General features: G+C 43.0%; 1 protein-coding gene across 3 annotated transcripts in view; it reads right to left on the reverse strand.

Annotated features, from left to right (window-relative positions):
• znf536 (zinc finger protein 536) overlaps positions 1-21,412 on the reverse strand; it is a 267,191-nt gene that overhangs the window by 56,598 nt on the left and 189,181 nt on the right. For all 3 annotated transcript variants that reach the window (XM_088991742.1, XM_088991743.1, XM_088991741.1), the window contains one exon: positions 6,917-7,096. In XM_088991742.1, coding sequence (XP_088847868.1) covers positions 6,917-7,096 — 180 coding nt within the window. The remainder of the gene's footprint in view (positions 1-6,916; positions 7,097-21,412) is intronic.

A 21,412-nucleotide genomic window follows, 5' to 3' on the forward strand; every position in this document is an offset into this window, starting at 1 on the left:
TATGCCTTTCCAAGATCGGCGATGTTTTCCAGGGCAAACAAACCTCACCGCCGCCGTCGCCTTTCATCTTGGAATCTGCGACAAAAAGTTTTCCCGTCCTATTTTTAACGATTTCCCGCCGGCTGGCAATGCGTCACGAGTCGTGAAAAGGGAGTTGACATGGGGGGTGCTTGCGCTGTTTGCGCCGATATCAATTAAAAGTGGATTAACGGCAACATAATGACCTTTAGCTGTAAATTGTGTGTAATGTTGCGAGGCGGGATACGGCGAAATCCCCAGATGTCACGGCGGCCCCCTTCCGCGTAGGACGGAGCAGATGTCCTCGTCGCGACGCCAGCTCCTCAAACGGCGGCGCCCGAGACTTCACCCCGAAGAGTTCCTTTGATGGACAAACGCCATCGCCGCTCCTCGCCTGCATGTTCTCTCTCGGTCGCAAATCAGGTGTGACCCGCCAAATAAGCCCCTCCCCCGAATCGTTGGATCGGCGCGGCCTTGTTGTTGAATAAAACGTGTGTGATTAAAATTGGGATGCGTACTTGGAGACAAGTGTGATCTACGTTAACCCGGATCGTTGCCAGGCCGTTTGTCAGGGATTTCACCTCATGCGCCTCCCAACTTCCTACAGCACAGGTGTCAAAGTCAAGGCCCGCGGGCCAAATCCGGCCCGCCATATATTTTTTTTCGGCCCGCGAAAGCAAATCAAACGTGTTAAATTCCATGATGATTGCTAAAATCTGAGCCAAAATTTCATATTTTTGGATGTCAACCACAATAAAAGTCATTATTCTTGACTTCAGATTTGAAAACGAGTTATTCATTAATTTGCTGTGTGCTCTATATGTAATATTTGAAGGGATTTAAACATTCTAATGGGTTCCCCAAATTCATAACGGCCCTCGAGAGGAAACCATAACTACAATGTGGCCTGCGGCAAAAAATGACTTTGACACCCCTGTCCTACAGCGAGCGGCGAGACTAAAGCGAGGTTGTCCCGCTCAAGTGGAGGATACAGTGAAGTCACCGCTGACCCCCTCCCGAGTGAAAAATAACCCCCAGGGTGAGGCTTTTAAAGGACAACCGACACCATTTTTTGTTTCTTAGCTGACACCAGAAAAACGTTTTATAGCATCGAAAATACCCAAAAGACGCAGGCTGATATTTTTAGTCAAATGCAAAACACCAATAAAAATGACTTAAAGTGTGCTAAAACTGCAAAAAAATCGAGCTGCAAATTGGGGATTTTCAGAAAGTCCCGCCCCCAGTTCGTGACGTCAGGCCAAGACGTCTTGCCTTGCTCGAGAATCAAAACAATGGCTTCAGATTTGGAGAAAAAGCGTGTTACTAATCCTGTTATGAAAATTATTCAAATAGTTCTAAAGAGGAAAGCATAAATGTTTGCAATCGATTAAAGAAGTCCTTCAGGGTCATTTTGAGGCGTCAGGACTGATGTGTCGCGTCCCAGAAAATGCAGAAGATGGCGCCCAAGCTCCTTTGATAATGGGCTGATTTATTTGCTGGGAATTTGTGTCAGCGAATATCAAATAGTAGTCTCGGTGCAACACACAACGATTCAACATCACGTTATTTATGTGTTTTCCTTCTAATTTCGCCATCAACACAAAGTTTTCAGACCAAACAAAGTACCGCAAAATGCCTTGTGTGTCACTTTCTCGGTCAGGGGCGTTCCAAACGTGACGTCACTTAGGGATCGTCATCAACTCAAAAACAAGACTTCCGGAATATTCAGCGCGAGTCTTAAAACGTAAAATATAAGATATATGCCGTGGAATCTTTGTAAAATACGCTCAGTAGAAGTCATTTGAAGTGGTTTTACAAATTATGGACACAACTTGACCGAAGGCGTCGGTTATCCTTTAATGCTATCCATAACCTTGCCGCACCTTACCTATCTGACCTTCTTCAAATTTCCATTCCCCTTCGTTCCCTCAGTTGTTGTAGTGATGGGAATTCCGGCTCTTTTCAGAGAGCCGGTTCTTTTGGCTCGGCTCACCCCAAAGATCCGGCTCTTTTGGCTCCAAAATGGCTCCTCAGTTTTTTTTTTGTTGCTTAAATTAATTACCTAAAATTAGGTAAAATTATGTGACTAACGAACAACTCATGTAAAAAATACACTATATCAAATATTGTTATTTGTATGGCTTTATTTATATGTGCACAGAAAGCATCCACTAACTTTCACGTTCCCTGTGGTTACTCTGATGATCAGCTGTCACTAATTTGTTTTTCATCGAAGTAATGTTACAATACCAACCAGTAAAATTGATAATACAGTACAGTAAAGTCTCGTTATATCGATATCATTTATATTGATAATACTGCTTATTATGACACTATTTTCATTTCCCGTGCACATTTCTTGTCTTTTTATGTATAATTAGTTCAGTTTAGTACGATTCGTGGTTTTTACGATAATCCGGTTACTACGGTGCTCTTTTTCATCTCCCGCCGGCCATTTTGCTATGTTTATATCGATACAAAAGATACTTACGGTGAATCGATATTTGCTTAGGGGTTTCTATACAGTACCACCATTATCAAAATCTGTATCGGTTGCTGTATCGGTCGCACCGTTGGTCGACTTTGTCACGTGACATGGTCACGTGACTTGGTTACGTGACCAGCTCCTGTGTAGCAGACGCCGTTTTCATTTTCAGACGCCAGCTCGTGTGTAGCAGACGCTGATAAATTCCTTATATGGAGCTTGGATGCCCTCTTCTGGCGGCTTTTGGGTGCAACACGGTTCTCAGACCAAACATGTACAGTCATTCTAGTCAGGCACTCTCTCGAACCCCGTTGTCGGGTCCTCCCAAGCCCAGTCACGTCACCAGCTTCCGTGTTGTGACCTGTTTTACCGAGCACAATAAAAAAAAGTGTAGCAGAGCTAAAATACAGTACTGACACCAATTTAAACCATGGGGAAACGTAAGAATTGTGATATCCGAACAACGCACAAGGCGATCGTGGCTGTGGAGGACAATCCAACAAGCAAATCCTTCATCGCGAAAGAGTTTGACGTGACGTGCAGCAGAATACTTCATCAACGTAAGTAATGTAAACGTTGCAGTTTTGGTTTTTCATCCATGTATTTAATTGTGTAGCATTCAGATATCTTTATCGCTTGCAACATCACAGTTCCTTTCTTGGTTTCGTGTGAATAGAACGTGAGGATTTTGCACTGGTTGCATTTTTGAAAGGAAATAGTCATTAAAAAAGTGTAGACGTTTTTATTTGATGCACAAGTTTATTTTTTACTTCACTACTGTACAAAAAGCATGTTAGATACGCAATCCATGAACCCAATGATAAAATGACATGCCATATCAAAGATCCCCCGTTTACCACCCGGCGCAGGACGGATATATCGACAGTACGGTTATATCGACATTTTTTCTGACTCCCGAGAATTTCGATATAATGAGACTTTACTGTATTTGAATAATAATAATAGCATAATGTGATAATATTGTTCCACTGTACCTGTCTACACTGATCTCAAGTAACATGCTCAAATGGCTCCAAAACAGTGCATGCGACCTGCAGTACCTTCCAGCTCCTTTGCTAAGTTCTCAGAAATGTGTCTTTCATTGAACTCAAAACAATCCAGCAGACAGGTCCTCACTTTGAAATTTTCAATAGTTTCTCTAACTCCTTCCCCTTCTCCTCAATGCTGCGTGTTATTGTAATTCTCCCCTCCTTCCTTTACCACGCATCTTAACCAATCATGTGCGGCTTTAACCGAAGACTGGGGGACTGGAAGAAAAAAAAAGTTGGCTCCCATACCCGGCTCCTTGTTAGGAGTCGAATCTCTTCGTTCCCTTCAGAGATCCGGCTCTAAGAACCGACTCATTTGCGAACAACACATCACTATTTTGATGTGCCTCGGAAGTTATTGAAGGCGAGCCAGCGTGAAAGGGGGTGACGCGACGATGGGACACTGAAGCCTTATTGGAAGCCCAAGACGAGAATCACGATAACTTAACGCGCACAAAGGCGACGACGAGCTAATGAGGTCGCGGTGGACTAACGAGGACTAACGAGAGTGCGGCGAGGCATCGTTCGCACATTTGGGAAACGTGTGACGCCGAAGCCGAGACCATCTGTGCGCTCGACATGTTACCCGTCGCTCGGAACTCCACGAAGCCGAAGAATGTCAATGAAATGGGCACGGGGAAGCCTCCAAAACAGGCACCTCAAAATTTAAACAAAAACAAAGAGGAAACAGGTGACGGCGTCAACGCAAAACAACAAATTAAATGCCCAAAATAATGAATCCATCGATCACAGCGATATAACTATACAGTGATACCTAAGCTTACGAACTTAATTGGCTCTCAGAAAGTGCGTGTAAGGCGAACAAGTTCGTTTTCCAAACATTTATTTCTCATAACAAACCATTAAAATGAGAATAATCCGTTCCCAGGTCGCCATAAAACATAATTTTGTACAAAAGAAGCCTTAAAACTACACAAAATACACCTTATATTATGTATAATAAATGTGCTATTGTATTGTAGTTAAAGAAATACAGTGATACCTCGGTTTACGAACCCCTTGGCTTACGAACTTTCCGGTTTACGAACGTTACATTTACGAAAATTTTACCTTGGCATACGAACTATTTTTCGCGATACACACGGAGCTGCCACAATGAGTGATGTGTCGTTCGCGAACGAGCCCGTTCTCCTAACAAGAAAATGGTGGCCGACAGTTTTGTCCTCTATTCCCTGCTCCGGTTAAAGCCACGTGATTGGTCAAGCACGCAGCAGTGAGGGAATAGGGATCATAGACAGAGGGAGAGTGAGGCCGTTCTCCCAAAAACAAAATGGCGTCTTCGATTAAAGCCACGTGATTGGTCAAGAACGCAGCAGTGAGGAGAGGGGGGAGGTTAAACATTAAAGAGACAGGCAGACGACAGAGAGAGTGAGAAAACACACACACACACACACGAAAGGGAGACGACATAGCTTGAAACAAAAAAAAAAAACAAAAGTGAAAAAAAACAAAAGTGAAATGGTGAGAGAATGGATAGAAAACAGTGAAATTTGGACTCATTTCATCGTTGATAGTTCAAAAGCAGAGTGTAGACTGGAAGGTTAAAATATACCATCAATCAGGGTCCACAAATAACCCGCACAAGTCAGCTAAACAGAACACAATTGATGAGGAAAAAGGTAAAATTATTGCAGAGAAAGCACCTCCAAGGGATTATTCCTCAAGATTGTGAAAGAAGAAGGCAGCGTTCCTCATCAAGTGTTTAATGCTGATGAACCCGGCCACTGCATTCCATCAATGTCATGATCTGGGTGGCGACCAACGGGGGGCGCTCTCGGCCCCGCCTGCCCCTGCACAGGTGCTGGTCGTCCCGATCAGATTGGCGACCAACGGGTAGCGACGTCAGCCCTGCCGGCAGCCTCGCAGGTGCTGGTCGTTATAATCACTGTCACTTAAAAGGACACCCGGCACAACCCTCCGGTGTCGGTTCATTGTTTGCTGCTTGTTTGCTGCATGTATTGTGTATGTGTTTGTTTAACCTTGGCGGGCTTTTACTTTTAGTCTTCTTTTGCTACTTTGTATTTTTTCCATTCAGATGATTTTGATGTTTTACATTTTGTTCCTGCTGACTTTATTTTAATACAATTTGTCAAACAACCTCCTGCTCCCTCCTGCCTTCTTTTTGGGATCCGCACCCGCCATCACCACCTCGCAAACCGTGACAATCAAGCCATCAATGACCATCACAAAGGTAAATAAAACAACTTTATTATATAGTACAGTTTATTTCTTTAATTATAATACCATAGCACATTTATTATACATAAAATAATGTATATTTTGTGTAATTTTAAGGCTTAGAGAATTAGAAAGTAGAAAATTATATTTTATGGGGACCTGGGAACGGATTATTCTCATTTTAATGGTTTCCTATGGGAAATACATTTTTTGGGATACACACTTTTCGCCTTACACACTGGGAACCAATTAAGTGCGGAAGACAAGGTATCATTGTAAACTGTACTATATAATAAAGTCGTTTTATTGACCTTTTATTGACCTATTTGACCTTTTATTGACCTTTGTGATGGTAGACGAATTTCCAGGTTGCACAAACGCACACCTTGTTCGTGTTTTTTGATGATCTCCTTCTTCTGCTCGACCGTCATTTTCGTTTGGGTCCTCTTCGGCTTAACACTAGCCTGTGGTGAGGTCTTTTTGGGTCGCATAATAACAAAAGTACTCCACTCGATAACAAACCACCTCTGCACTAAAAAAGAAATGGGGTGACGAAAACTAGTCCGCCAGCCATCGTGGCTCTGTGTGGTTTAGTTGGTCTGCCGAAAATTAATTTGTATGCCAAGATTATATGCACGCGAATTTAATGTTTGTAAGGCTAAAAGTTCGTGAGCTAAAGTATTTGTAAGCTGAGGTATCACTGTATATTGTAGTTATGAATTTAGGGAAGAGTAATGACTGTAATTGTGGTTTATGTGGGAAAAGTTGACATTTTGCTTTGGACTTGAGTGTGAATCATGGTACTTGACATTGCTTTCGCGGGCCAAATACAATAATGTGGTGGGCCCGATTTGGCCCTCGGGCCTTCACTTTGACACATATGATGTAAGGGATTAGCCAGCTCGCTGAATTGAAAAAGAGCTAGCTCGCATGCTAGTTAGCTTGGTCTCTAACGCTTTTAGGTGGAGATAGTTTTTAACCTGAAAGTCAAACATCATACAAAAAAAAACGGATCGCCGTATTTTTGTTGTTGTTGTTTAGACTTCAAGATGGCGGCACGAGAGTTGGCTGCCTTTACAGCAGCTCTTACATTTTCTTTTTCTATTTATTCTTTTTTCTTTTCTTTTCCTTTCATCATAACGTTGCTGCTGTGAATTTCACTGACCTGTGTGAATGCGCAGGTGGACCTTGAGGTGATGCGAAGTGCGGAAGGACTTTCCGCAGTAAGGACAATCTTTGGAGCCAGAGCCCAGCGAGCGCTCGCGATGCTGCGACACCGACGCGGCAACGCTGACGGCTGCCTTGGCAGCTGCCGAAGCCGCCGCCGTTGCCTCCTCCCCGGCATCTGGAGACAAAATGGAGGGTGTTGATGCTCACATATCACGCCATCATCATAACGTCGTCGTCATCATCATCATCATTATCATCGCGCTATCATCATAACCGTCATCGTCACATCTGGAGACGCGCTTGCTTGGCACAGCACTTTTCACTGCTCATAACAACCATATTTACATCTCACATGCACACACACACAAACACACACACAAATAGCTAGCTAGCTAGCTACCTAGCAAGACGACAAAAACACATATCAGGCATTTTATGTCCATCCAATTAAGGCCTAGTCTGCCATATATTATTTACAACGTTCTTCATGTCAAAACATGAGTTTTAGCATTAGCATGTAGCAACAAGGCTAAAAGAATATTTGTACAGTGATACCTCAGCTTACAAACGCTTTAGCTCGCGAACCTTACGAACATTAAATTTGAGTGAATATTGTCTTGGCTGACGAACTAGTTTTCGGCGGACGAACCAAACCATACGGTCGAACAGCACCATGGTGGCTGGTGGACTAGTTTTTGTCACCCCCGTTCTTTGAGTGCAGACGTGGTTTGTTATGAAGTGTAGTACTTTTCCTATTATGGGACCAAAAATGACCCCACCACAGGCTATTGTTAAGCCGAAGAGTACACAAAAGAAAATGACGGTGGAGTAGAAGAAGGAGATCATCGAAAACACAAACGAGGTGTGCGTTTGTGTGACTTAGCGTCCCAGTACCAGTACACTAAGCTGCTACGTGTGGCTAAGGGTGTCTGTGTTGTCTAAGCAACGGTCTCAGGCAATAGAAGAGGTTGAAAAACTTTGGTTGATTTGGATTCATGAAAAGAGGCTAGCAGGGGACAGTGTGAGTGAGGGTATTATCGCCGAGAAAGCACAGCGACTTCACTAGGATATCATCAAGAGGCAACTTCATCAACGACCATCACAAAGGTCAATAAAACAACTTTATTATATAGTACTGTTTATTTCTTTAATTACAATCCAATAGTACATTAATAATAATAATAATAATAATAATAATAATAATAATAATAATAATAAGAAGAAGAAGAATAAATTTCATTTCTAAGTGCCTTTCAAAACTCACAAGTTCACTTTACAGTCACAGGATAAGCTTTTCTGTTGGTGAGCAGCGGCAGAACACATATGGCAGCATTCACTCAACCCCGAAGTAACTCAAATAGATATAAAAGCTAGCTAGCTAGCTAATGGATAGCAAATAAGTAACTAACAGATAACCAGACAGCCAACAGCTAGCCAGTATATTTTGTGTAGTTTTAAGGGTTATTTAGTAGAAAATTATTTTTTGGGGGGACCCGGAATGGATTCTTCTCATTTTAAATAATTTATTATGGGAACTAAATGTTTGGAAGTCAAACGTTTTGCCTTACACACACTTTCTGGGAACCAATTAAGTTCGTAAGTTGAGGTATCACTGTATTTCCTTTAAGATGGCTGTCGAAAACTCCGTTGTTTGCCATTTTTTATTGGCATTCACGTCGGCGGCGGCCAAAAAAAAGGAACAATGGCGGCGATCAGAAATAGAATTTCCTGTGTCAGCAAGACAGGATTTTTTTTTTTTCCTTCCTTGCGCCGCCAGCTGATTGTGACAGCTCGTTGTCACAGATATGACGGGGTGATAACGCTTTTGACCGTGCACCCCCTCCCCTCTCCCCTGCACCCTAAATGTCTGGAAAAAAAAAACAAAAAAAAACAAAAACCGATGATGCAGGCGCTTTGGTACGACGCCACGTCTGTTATCAACGCAATCACCTTGGACGACGACGGCGTTGACAGCGCCATAATGGGAAGTGAGGGCGAGTGGCGTTGCGCCGGCCGCCTCTGATGTGCTGACAGTCGGCGACGTGCGGCTTCCAAAAAAAAGGGGGGGGGGGGTGGCTAGACAGACAACACGCGTCGCTCAATTAAAAATACCCACAAAGGGCTTGACGGATGGCGGCTTGAACATCGCGAGCCTTGTTGACGAGTCATGTGAGATGAAAAACGCAGACAAAGTGATCCCAATTAACAACATCTCCATATCAAACAACCGCTTTTGCACCGCAAGCTTTTAGCCAACAACTCCGATCATCTGATGGCAGCAAAGGAAAAATGATACAGTAATACCTTAGCTTACGAATGCTTTAGGTCACAAACTTTTCGCCTTACGAACATTACATTCACGAGAATATTATGTTTGCATATATAAACTACTTTTCGGCGGATGGACATCAAACCACACGGTCGAGCAGCGCCACTCTCAAGACTTGCACACTGCAAGAATCCATACAATGGCGCGGAAAATCCTACTGGACCCTCCGCACCCTGCCCACCACCTTTTTCAGCGACTCCCTGACGATGCGCTAGCGATCCAAATCTGCAACAAATCCAGTAGACATAGACAGCCATTAACTCCATCAACAGTAACCCACATAGAACAGGATAGTGCCTCCATTTTTCTTATGATGACACTAATGCGGCGTGTTCTACCGGAGACAAATTCCTTGTGTGTTCTACATACTTGGCCAACAAAGATGATTCTGATTCTGAAAAACTTATGTTGATTTGGATTAACAAAAATAAGCGAGCAGGGGAAAGTATGAGTGAGGGTATTATCACCGAGAAAGCACGGCAACTTCACTCGGATATCATCAAGAGGCAACTTGGAAGTTCGTCACCCATTGACAACAACCATCACGGTCAATAAAACGACTTTATTATACAGTACAGTTTATGTCTTTCATTACAATAGAAGTGCACATTTATTATACATAGATACATAGGTCTATTTTATGTAGTTTTAAGGCGTATTTGGTAGAAAATTATATTTTATGGAGACCTGGGAACGGATTATTCTCATTTTTATGGTTTCTTATGGGAAATAAACATTTGGAAGACAAACTTTTCGTCTCATTAATATTAAATTTGGGAGCTTATAGTGTAGGCTTGCGAACTAGTTTTCGGCAGACGAATCAAACCACACGGTCGAACAGCTCAACGGTGGCTGGTGGACTAGTTTTCGGCGAATGAAGACCAAACCGCACGGTCGAACAGCGCCATGGTGTTAATTACAATACAATAGCACATTTATTATACGTAAAATAAGGTCTATTTTGTGTAGTTTAAAAGTACAACAACACCATTTTTTTTGTTTCCTAACTGACATCAGAAAAACGTTTTATAGCATCTAAAATACTCAAAACACGCAGGCTGATATTTTTATTAAAATGCAAAACACCAATAAAAATGACTTAAAGTGTCCAAAAAATGCCACAAATCAGCTTGAAACTGGGGCTTTTCATAAAGTCTCGCCCCCAGTTCCTGACGTCACGCCAGGTCGTCTTGCCTTGCTCAAGAAACAAAACAATGGGCTCACGGAGTTCAGATTCGGTGAAGATGCTTTCTTGTTACTCATCCAGTTATGAATATGATTGAACTAGGTATGAAGAGGAAAGCATAAATGTTTGCAATCGATTAAAGGAATCCTACCATATCAATTCGAGCTGTCAATGACTGCAATGTAGTGTCTCAGAAAATTTACAAGATGGCGCCCAAGCTCCGTTGGAAATGGGCTGATTTGTCTGCTCGGAATTTGTGTCAGCTAGTATCAAATAGTAGTCTTGGTGCAACACACAACGATTCACCATTGCGTTATTTCCGTGTTTTTCTTTGCTTTCTCGATCGGTGATGATACCTACCGTGACATCACAGTAAGTATCGTCACCAACTCAAAAACAAGACTTCTTAAATATTCAGCGTGAGTCTTAAAACGTAAAATATAGCTATATGCGGTGGAATCTTTGTAAAATACAAAGTCATTTGAAGTGATGTTACAAATTATGGACACAACCGACGTCACTTTTTTGTTTTTTAACTGACACCAGAAAACCGTTTTATAGCATCTAAAATACCCAAAACACACATTATGATATTATTATTCAAATGCAAAACACCAAGAAAAATGACTTAAGGTGTCCAAAATCTGCAAAAAAATTGAGCTGCGAATTGGGGATTTTCAGAAAGTCCCGCCCCCAGTTCGTGACGTCACGCCAAGACGTCTTGCATTGTTGGAGAATCCAAACAATGGCATCAGATTCGGAGAATATGCTTTCTTGTTACACATCCAGTTATGAATATGATACAAATAGTTCTGAAGAGGAAAGCATACGCAAAGCATATGTTTTCAATCGATTAAAGAATTATATGTGCCATTTTTAGGCAACATTGGGGGAAAATCTCTCACCCAAAAAAAAAAGAGGCACAAAATGGCGACCTCCAGTGGCCACCTCAGGCTGATAAATTCCTTATATGGAGCTTGGATGCCCTCTTCTGGCGGCTTTTGGGTGCAACACGGTTCTCAGACCAAACATGTACAGCAAAATACATTGACGTGATGAAAGGACGCTACAATGCATCTTTTTTTTTGTCAGGGGGCAGTCCTTTCATGACTCAAAAACAAGACTTGCGAGTCTTAAAACGTAATATCTAGCTATATGCGGTGGAATCTTTTTAAAATACGCCCAGTAGAAGTCATTTGAAGCCATTTTACAAATTATGAACACAACTTGTCCGGAGACGTCGATTGTCTTTTAAGGCTTATTTAGTAGAAAATTATATTTTATGGGGACCTGGGAATGGATTATTCTTATTTTAATGGTTTCTTATGGGAAATAAATGTTTGGCAGACAAACTTTTTCGCCTTACACACACTTTCTGGGAACCAATTAAGTTCGTAAGCCGAGGTATCACTGGATTTCAAAAAACAAAAGTATCTCTATGCAATTCGTTGAAATGTCGATGAGTTATTTGAACACGTGGATTTTTTTTCCACCTCTCTCTACCTTTTTTTCCGATTCAATTTGAAAAGATACGCAAATGTCACTCGGACGTCCACATGAAGGAGCGTTTGTACGCTCGTTCGTTCGACTGTTATTTGAAACTGACAATCCACACGCGTGCACGTTGCTCTTTGGCGTAATTCGGGCGGCGCTAATCAGACAGTCAACATTTTGAATCGGCGACCAAACACGTCTTATCAGATGAGCGGCCGATGAAAGGCAGGCACGCCAGACGTCGGCCGACCTTTAACGAGCCGCTCGCTATATGGCGAGCGTTTACGCCTCCGACAGCTCTGCCCGCTTTTGCATAGACAAGAAAAAGGACGGGGGATGGGGCGGATCGATATCGCCGGAAGATTCCTTCGTCCGGGCGTCGGAGGGCGTGTGAGCGATGGGGCCTAATATGCCAGGTGACCTTCAAAATGTCATAAATGTGTTGTGCAATAAAGTGTCAATATTTGCCGTTATACGCGGCGCCATGACTTTTACAGTGATTGGAGCCGCCACATTAAAAGAGTCGGACCAGTCCGCTGATTAAAGCATGTGCACGCGCACGTGCATGTGTTTAGCTATAGGCCAGTGTGCATACACACACACACACACACACACACACACACACACACACACACACACACACACACACACACACACACACACACACACACGCACGCACACACACACACGCACTCGCACACATTCCTGTTTCAATGGTCTTGTGAGGTCCGAATAACTCCAGATAAGGAGTGAGGACCGTTGCTGACAAATTTAGACAACTGGTGGCACATTTGAACACTAAATGTCACCCCATTTCCCACTTCAACTTCTTTAAAAACAAAGAAATTAAAAGTGTACTTGAAACTGAAAGAACAGCAGGAGTGAGGTTTCTGAATGGGTACATTCAAAGGCCTCACCCCTGTGGTGAATTTGGTTGAAATATCGTTTTACTTTTTGTGGTATGAGCTTTACCCACGCACACACACAGTGAGTAAAAAGTATGTGTATCCAAGTGAAATGAAAATACACACCCAAAAAAAATCATTTTGGGTGAATTTGTGAGGACCTTTCTGAAACTTTAACAGATGCATATATCGGTGCTCTAGAAGCCTTTAGAATGAAAAACTTGTGAGGACCGGCCAAAATGTCCTCAATTGTCAAAAATGACCTCACTAAGTATGGTATAAAATGTTAATGGTCCTCACAATACTAGTCATACAAACACACACACACACATTCCTGTTTCAATGGTTTTGTGAGGTCCGGATAACTGCAGATAAGGAGTGAGGACCACCGTTGCTGATAAGTTTAGAGAAGAACTAGTGTTACATTTGAACACTAAATGTCACCCCATTTCTCACTTCAACTTCTTTAAAAACAAAGAAATAAAAAGTGGACTTTAAACTGAAATAACAGCAGGAGTGAGGTTTCTGAATGGGTACATGTCCTCAGCCCTGTGGTGAATTTGGTTAAAATATCATTTTACTTTTTGTGGTATGAACTTTCTCCTCTCATTAACCACACACACATGTAAACACACACAGGGGGTAAAATGTGTGTGTATCAAGTGAAATGAAAATACACACCAAAAAATAAATTTGGGTGAATTTGTGAGCACCTCTCTGAAATTAACAGCTGCATATATAGACCCTCTAGAAGCCTTTAGAATGAAAAACTTGTGAGGACCGACCAAGAGGTCCTCACTTGTCAAAAATGTCCTCATTACGTATGGTATAAAATGTTAGTGGTCCTCACAAGACTAGTCATACAAATACACACAAACAAACAGCCGTTGCAGCGAGACCTGTTGTGGCTCAATATGACTTCACATGCAGCTAACTTACGACTTACGACCAGCTCGACTTACGACCATGACCTCCAGACCCTATTTAAAAAAAAATAATTCTACGTCTGGCACCACAACACGCTAGCAGGCCGGCAACGCGTACAACAATTTTGGCCAGGCAGACAGCACATCACTCTCGCACAGCAAACGACCGTGTGATGGCACCAGAGTAGGGGAGTTTGTGTGCCATTTAGCCTCCAATTTAGCCTCCAACATTATGAATGGATTTCGACTTGCGACCATTTTAACTTACGCACGTTTGGTCGTAAGTCGGATGTTACCTTTATAAGGCGCACCAGCGTATAAGGCGCTAGGTCATTTTTGGAGGAAAATCAAGGCTTTTTTAGGACGTCATTTTTGGAAGAAAATCAAGGTTTTTTTAGGATGGGCCTTATACACCGGAAAATACGGTAATTGTTTACTTTACTTCAAAAATGGATCTTGTGTGAATTCAAATGGACTCAAAACCTTTTTACATCTCAATCTCGCACAGCAATTGACCGTGTGATGGCCCCAGAGGGGGGAGTGTGCGTGTCATTTAGCCTCCAAGTCTCTATTCAACATTTTCAATGAATTTCAACTTGCGACCATTTCGATTTACGACTGTTTGGTCGGAACGGAACTCGGTCATAAGTCGGATGTTACCTGTTTAAGGCGCACCTGCGTATAAGGCGCTAGGTCATTTTTGGAGGAAAATCAAGGCTTTTTTTGGAGTGCACCATATACAATGGAAAATATGGTAATTGGTTAGTTGACTTCAAAAATAGATCTCGTGCGAATTCAAATGGAGTCAAAACCTTTTTGCGCGTGTGTGACATTCCTTGGAGGGGCGGGTCCATTTTGAACAGGATCCAAAGCACACCACATTAAGCATCAACCTTGATTGTGTAACTGTTAAAGTGCTAAAACGGCTCAGTTGATGACGATGTTTTTTTGCGGGTTTTTTTCAGGGGGCAATCGGCACGTCTGACGGACGGACGGCCATATTTTGGAATGCATATTTGATATTGACGCTGGAATAATATGTACGTTCATGCAAATTTGATGCCTGATCTGACATCTGTTCATTCAATCAGGCCTAATTCCGAAGCTTCTTCCCTCCGTCGCGCTTGCACATGCCCCCCCCCCAAAAAAAAAAAAAAAAAAAAAAAAAAAAAAACGATTCCAAATACATCAATGGATCTTTCAACGGCAGATTGAAAAGCACTTTTATGCCGCGGATGCCGAAATGTGCTGAATTTATCATCTGCGATGGCGCCAAAGCTGCCAGGGCGCGAGGGGGGCGACGAGGCATGTTTAATTCAAGTGTATCTGATCTGAGAGCAGCTCCTCTCCCCTTTGCCTTTACTGGTGTCACAGCGGCGTAATGGAACATGCCAGAACAAAGGCTCCCGGATCAGATTGGAGCAGAGTTGAACGGGCCATCTGGGAAGCAGCCCGACGAGCACTCACTTCGCCGGCTGCACTTCCCCTCAGAGTGGGTGGGTGTGCGCGCGGGTGTGCGGGAGCGTGCGCGGGAGAGACACCTCCTCGCTGCTTTTCCTCGCAAGCAGCCGTAGGGACATCGGGGCAGGGCATCCTCCGTGACTGACTGACGAATAGACAAATCGACAAAGATCTGACACTGTGCCGGCACCTGTGCGCATGGAGCCTCCACACCCAGCTATTTCCCAGCTATATTTATTCACGAGGGGGGAAGTAAATAAAATTTTCGAGCAAATAATCTTGGCATACAAACTAGTTTTCGGCAGATGAACCAAACCACACAGCGCCACAGTGGCTTGTGGACTAGTTTTCAGCGGATGAACACCAAACCGCACAGTGAAACAGTGCCACGGTGGTTGGCGGACTCATTTTCGTCACCCCCCTTTATTTGAGTGCAGACATGGTTTGTTATTAAGTGGAGTATTTTTGATATTATGAGGGAGAAAAAAAAACCCACCATATGCTAATGTTAAGCCGGAGAAGACACAAAAGAAAATTATGGTCGAGCAGAAGAAGGAAATCATCGAAATACACCAACGAGGTGTGCGTTTCTGTGACTTAGCGTGCCACTACCAGTATGCTAAATCAACCATTGCTACCATCCTTAAGAACAAGGAAGCTATGAAGGGTGTTTCTGTGTTGTCTAAGCAACGGTTTCAGGCAATAGAAGTGGTTGAAAAACTTCTGTTGATTTGGATTAATGAAAATCATCTAGCAGGGGACATTTTGAGTGAGGGTATTATCGCTGAGAAAGCACGGCAACTTCACCCAGATATCATCAAGAGCCAACTACATCAAAGACCATCACAAGGGTCGATAAAATGACTTTATGATACAATACAGTTTATTTAACTACAATACAATAGCAAATTTATTATACGTGAAATAAGGTATATTTTGTGTAGTTTTAAGGCTTATTTAGTAGGAAATTATGTTTTATGGGGACCTGAGAACTAATTCTTCTCAATTTAGTGGTTTCTTATGGGAAGTAAATGTTTGGTAGACGAACTTTTTGCCTTACACACAAATCAGCCCACTAATTCAAATTCAGCCCGGACCCCCCCCCCCCACCCCACCTCCTTCCCTTCCAATTTTGGGACCGGTCACGTGACACATTATAATAATGGACTAGTGAAAGGCACCCAAACATTTTAGACATCTTGTTTTTTTTAACGACTTTGATTTTCGGAAAATGATTTCGCAGCCATCAAAGGCGCTCCGAGTTCAGGGCGGGAGAGAAAGAAAAGGTGCCACGAAGGGCCAATCGTTTTTCTCGTTGGTGTCTTTTGATGCGCAAATGTTGTCCCCGACATGGTTAACTCCATCGTCGACTGACGACTTGTCAGCAGACCAAAAAAAAAAGGATCCATCACAACAAGGATTTCATGAATGATTCTAAACCAAACGGCTCAAAAACACAAAGAACTGTTGAAGTTAAGCAATTGGGATGCTTTTTTTCTTCATTTGTGTCTTTTTTACCATCTGACAAAAGTCGGCTAATGCCCAATGCTAACACCCAATGAAAAACGCCATCGACGGAGGATGGCCCGAATTTGAGTATTTGAACACCAATGGTGCAGCAACACATGTAGACGGACTGTACGCCAACACTCAAGATTATTTCTCCATGAAGGCGTGAAAGTTTGTGCCGTTTCATTTTTGTTTGCTTTCAATTGTGTGAATAGCGGATGTTTTTTGGTGTGGAAAACTAGTTCGCCAGACCGTAGTGCTCTTTGTGGTTTGGTTCGTCCGCCACTCAACCCGGAATGACTCAAATAGATAAAAAGCTATCTAATAGCTAAATGACAGCTAATATATAGCCATTATCTAGCAAGCTAGATAATTGGCCAGATAGCCAGATAGATAGCTAGCCATATAGCTATATAGCTAGCCAGATAGTCAGCCAGATAGATAGCTAGTTAGATAGGGTTTGGCTTCTTGGTGTGGGCCAATCACGTGCGGCTTTAAGTGAAGACTGGGGGTGGGGAATAGAGGGAAAAAAAGCCAGCGGCCATTTTAGGAGCTCCAAGGCCAGGCTAGTTCGTGAACAACACATCACTCATTGTGGCGCTCCGTGTGTTTCCCGAAAACTAATTCGTATGCCAAGATTATATTCTCGCCAATTTAATGTTCGTAAGGCGAAAGGTTTGTAAGCTAAAGTGTTCGTAAACTGAGGTATCACTTTTTTTGTTGATCACTGCCGTGTAGAAACGGTTGCAATGACAACATCGGCAAAAGTTCAATTTGCAGACGTTGACTTTGATGACTAGTTTTTGTTTTTTTTTTGTTTTGAATCTCTATTTTGTCGTTGCGGGGGCTCTGATGGGGGACGTAGCGAGTCTCAAAGGATTTGCAGCAACTGGAAAGTAAGCAAGAAGAAAGGGGACGGGGGGGTGGGAGGGAGGGGGGGTACGCCACGTCCAAATTTCACACGCCAGCTTCGCCGCCACTTTCTGTTTGACCCCAGCGAGACAGCCGAGCGACGCGCTTCCACAACCGCAAAAACGACGACAAGGAGGCGGCGGCTAAATGGAAATAAAGGCGCGCGGTTGTTGTTTTGAGCGAGCGAGATGAAAAGAGAACGGCGGCGCGGCGGTAAACAGGGGCACCAGATGTTCTTTGATGTTAATAATGGCATTTATTATTAATATTAATTAGACCGCACTCAGCAATACATTTGGGCCATTTCCAAGTCAATTAAACAAAATGGCATTCGGGAGATGTTGAGACGACATTTTAAGGCAGGTGTTTCCCCCCCCCCCCCTCAAACCCCTCATGCGCCCCCCCTAAACCGCCTCCCCTTCATAAAACATTTTCGCAGCTGATGAAAAATGGAGGCAGATTTTATTTCCTTTTTGCCTTTGTTTGATTGCTCGCCATCTCCAAAAAGGCAAACGCCACCCAATGAGCTATTTCCAAAGTGGGGTTTGGGGCTTCCTTTTCACCAACCGCAAGTCAGGAACATAAGGAAAAAAAAAACTATCACAGCTAATGGCGTAACCCTCTGGAATGTTGTCATTGCGAAGCTCTTTGAAAGAGAATGCACAAATTCTGTTGCTAAACTCCGCACACCCCCTCCGTGGCTGTGTTGGGAATTCACCAATTACGCGCTAGGTCATCTGAAATGGGAGCCTAGCGCCATATTGAAGGTTCCTGATGAAAGTTTGGTCGCTAGCTAGCTCAGTCGCTAGCTAGGTCGGTCACTAGATAGCTCGGTTGCTAGCGAGTGAGCTCGGTCGCTAGCTAGCATGGTCGCTAGTGAGCTCGGTTGCTAGCCAGCTACCTCGGTCGCCCGCTAGCTCGGTTGCCCGCTAGCTCGGTCACCCGCTAGCTCGGTCGCTAGCTAGCTCGGTCCAAATGGCATAACAGTGGGCCAGATTAGACACTTTGTGATCTAAGCGATTAGCCAGGTAGCTGAATAGAAAAGAAAGAGGTCTCTAGCTCCCTCGGTCGCTAACTAGCTCAGTCGCTAACTAGCTCGGTCACTAACTAGCTCGGTCGCTAACTAGCTCGGTCGCTAGCTAGATCGGTCGGTACCTAGCTTGGTTGCAAGCTAGCTCGGTCACTCGCGAGCTTGGTCGCTGGCTAGGTTGGTCGCTAGTTAGCTCGGTCGCTAGCTAGCTCGGTCCAAATGGCATAACAGTGGGCCAGATTAGACACTTTGTGATCTAAGCGATTAGCCAGGTAGCTGAATAGAAAAGAAAGAGGTCTCTAGCTCCCTCGGTCGCTAACTAGCTCGGTCGCTAACTCGCTCGGTCACTAACTAGCTCGGTCGCTCGCTAGCTCGGTCGCTAGCTAGATCGGTCGGTACCTAGCTTGGTTGCAAGCTAGCTCGGTCACTCGCTAGCTTGGTCGCTGGCTAGCTTGGTCGCTAGCTAGCTCGGTTGCTACCTAGCTCCGTCGCTCGCTAGGACGCTCACTAACTCGGTCGCTCACTAGCTCGGTCGCAAGCTAGCTTGATAGATGAGCATGGAATTTCACAAGTTTTATTTGCTTTCGAATAAAATGAGGTGCCTTGACTTGGTCACCTGTACGCTAAATGCTAACAAACAATACAAAAAAAAAGCCTCAAATGATAATCACAGTGATGCAGTGTTCAACACAACCGCGCGACATGTATGGCTGCAGCTTCGGTCAGGTGACGGACGATACAATCGAGAATAAAGAGAATGAAAAGTTAGCTTGGCAATTGCGAAGGTAAAAAGGACTCTTCGGGGCTACTTGATGTCTATAAATCCTCCCCCAAGCCGACATTTTGTTCTTTTCCAGAGTGCGTTTTTCTTCCACGGTGGCGCCCGGGAGTACATTAACAATCTGCGTGTTCATTTGTCAGCGATTGGGACACTCTGGCCCACACGGTGGCACTTTTTTTTTTTCGTCGCGGGAAATTAATGAAGGAGCCTTCGCCCGACGACAAACGCGCACCTGTGCCGCCGAGATACTAATCACAAACATTTATATTTATTAGCCAGACCCGCAACAACACAACAAGAGGAATGGCAGCGCACAAACACATTCCCATACTTTTTTTTCTTTTTTCTTTGTTGTTGTCATTTTGGGGGGTCGCGTGGGGGGGGGGCAACAAAACGGGCTGATGAAAGACGCACTTGCGCTCTGAAAAGTCTTTGACAACGGAGGTGCACATTCATTTATTTTTACACTTTGGGTGACAAAAAAAGGAGATGGCATACGCCGAGTGAGGCTTTTGTCACATCCACTGCAATTATTCAACAACATTCGCAAAGAGGAAATCAACAACAACACTTAATTAGTCAAATCTTCAAATTTACTCTTCAATAACATACAATAAGAATGTTTAAAGTTGTCACGTCAAGGAAATACACGCATACAAGTGTGACTTGTATGCGGATAACATCCGAGTTACAATGGGGTTCCGTTCCGACAAAACCGTCGTAAGTCAAACGGTCGTAAGTCGAAATCCATTCAAAAAGGCCTAGGTGCCGTTTACACAACAGGATAGTGTACGATATCAATCTGTTGTTTTTAAGCAACCTTTTCTATCGAATACTATTATATACCAAACTGTTCACAGTTCATTTATGAATTTGATAACTTTTAGTGTCATTTTTATCATTTTATGTTTCGTAGTATTGATTTTTATGACTGTATAACTGTACTTGTAATGTATACAAAACTGTTTACAGTACAGTTCATTTACAACTGTTATACTTACCTTTTAGTGTCGTTTTTATCATTTTATATTATATATTATTGTATATGTACAATTTTTATTACTGTATAACTGTATAATGTAAAATGGCTCTCCCTGCTCACGCCCAGAATTGGTCACCGAACACACAAGCTCGGACTCAGGCAAACGTCGAAGGAAAAAAGCAGTGTACAGGACTACGGGATATGTTGCCGCGATGGTATCTGCACTGTATAACAACTGTATTTAGTGTAGTCCCGCAGTAGATTGCTGTGCGCGTGTGTAACATTTTGGCTGGCCAGAAATGTACTACGAGTTGACGGCTGCTTGCGCGTTGCGGTGCCAGCCGTAGAAAAAAAGGGTTTGGCGGTTGAGGTCGTAAGCAGGGGTGGTCGTAACTCGTGTTTATATATATATATATATATATATATATATATATATATATATATATATATATATATATATATATATATATATATATATAGTGACACCTTGGCTTACGGTTGGTTCCCAGAAAGTGTGTGTAAGGCGAAAAGTGTGAATTAAAAACATTAATTTTCCATAGGAAACAATTCAAATGAGAATAATACGTTCCCAGGTCACCATAAAACATAATTTTCTACTAAATAAACCTTAAAACTACACAAAATACACCTTATGTATGTATAATAAATGCACTATTGTATTGTAATGAAAGAAATAAATAGTACAATAACGTCGTTTTGCCGAAAACCGTGTGGTTTGGTGTTCTTCTGCCAAAAACTAGTCCGCCAGTCACCATGACACTGTGTGATTTGGTTCGTCCGCCGAAAACTAGTTCCTCATCAGAGAGTAAATTCTCGTGAATGTAATGTTCGCGAGGCAAAAAATTTGTGAGCTAAAGCGTTCGTAAGCTGAGGTATCACTGTCTATATCTATATCTATATCGGTATCTATCTATACACATGCTGTCTACTTTGTTTTTCTTTGTTAACCCCCCCA

Source organism: Hippocampus bargibanti, linkage group LG03 (genome assembly GCF_051943395.1).
Source record: "Hippocampus bargibanti isolate YZ-2025 linkage group LG03, ASM5194339v1, whole genome shotgun sequence".
Lineage (NCBI taxonomy): Eukaryota > Metazoa > Chordata > Actinopteri > Syngnathiformes > Syngnathidae > Hippocampus > Hippocampus bargibanti.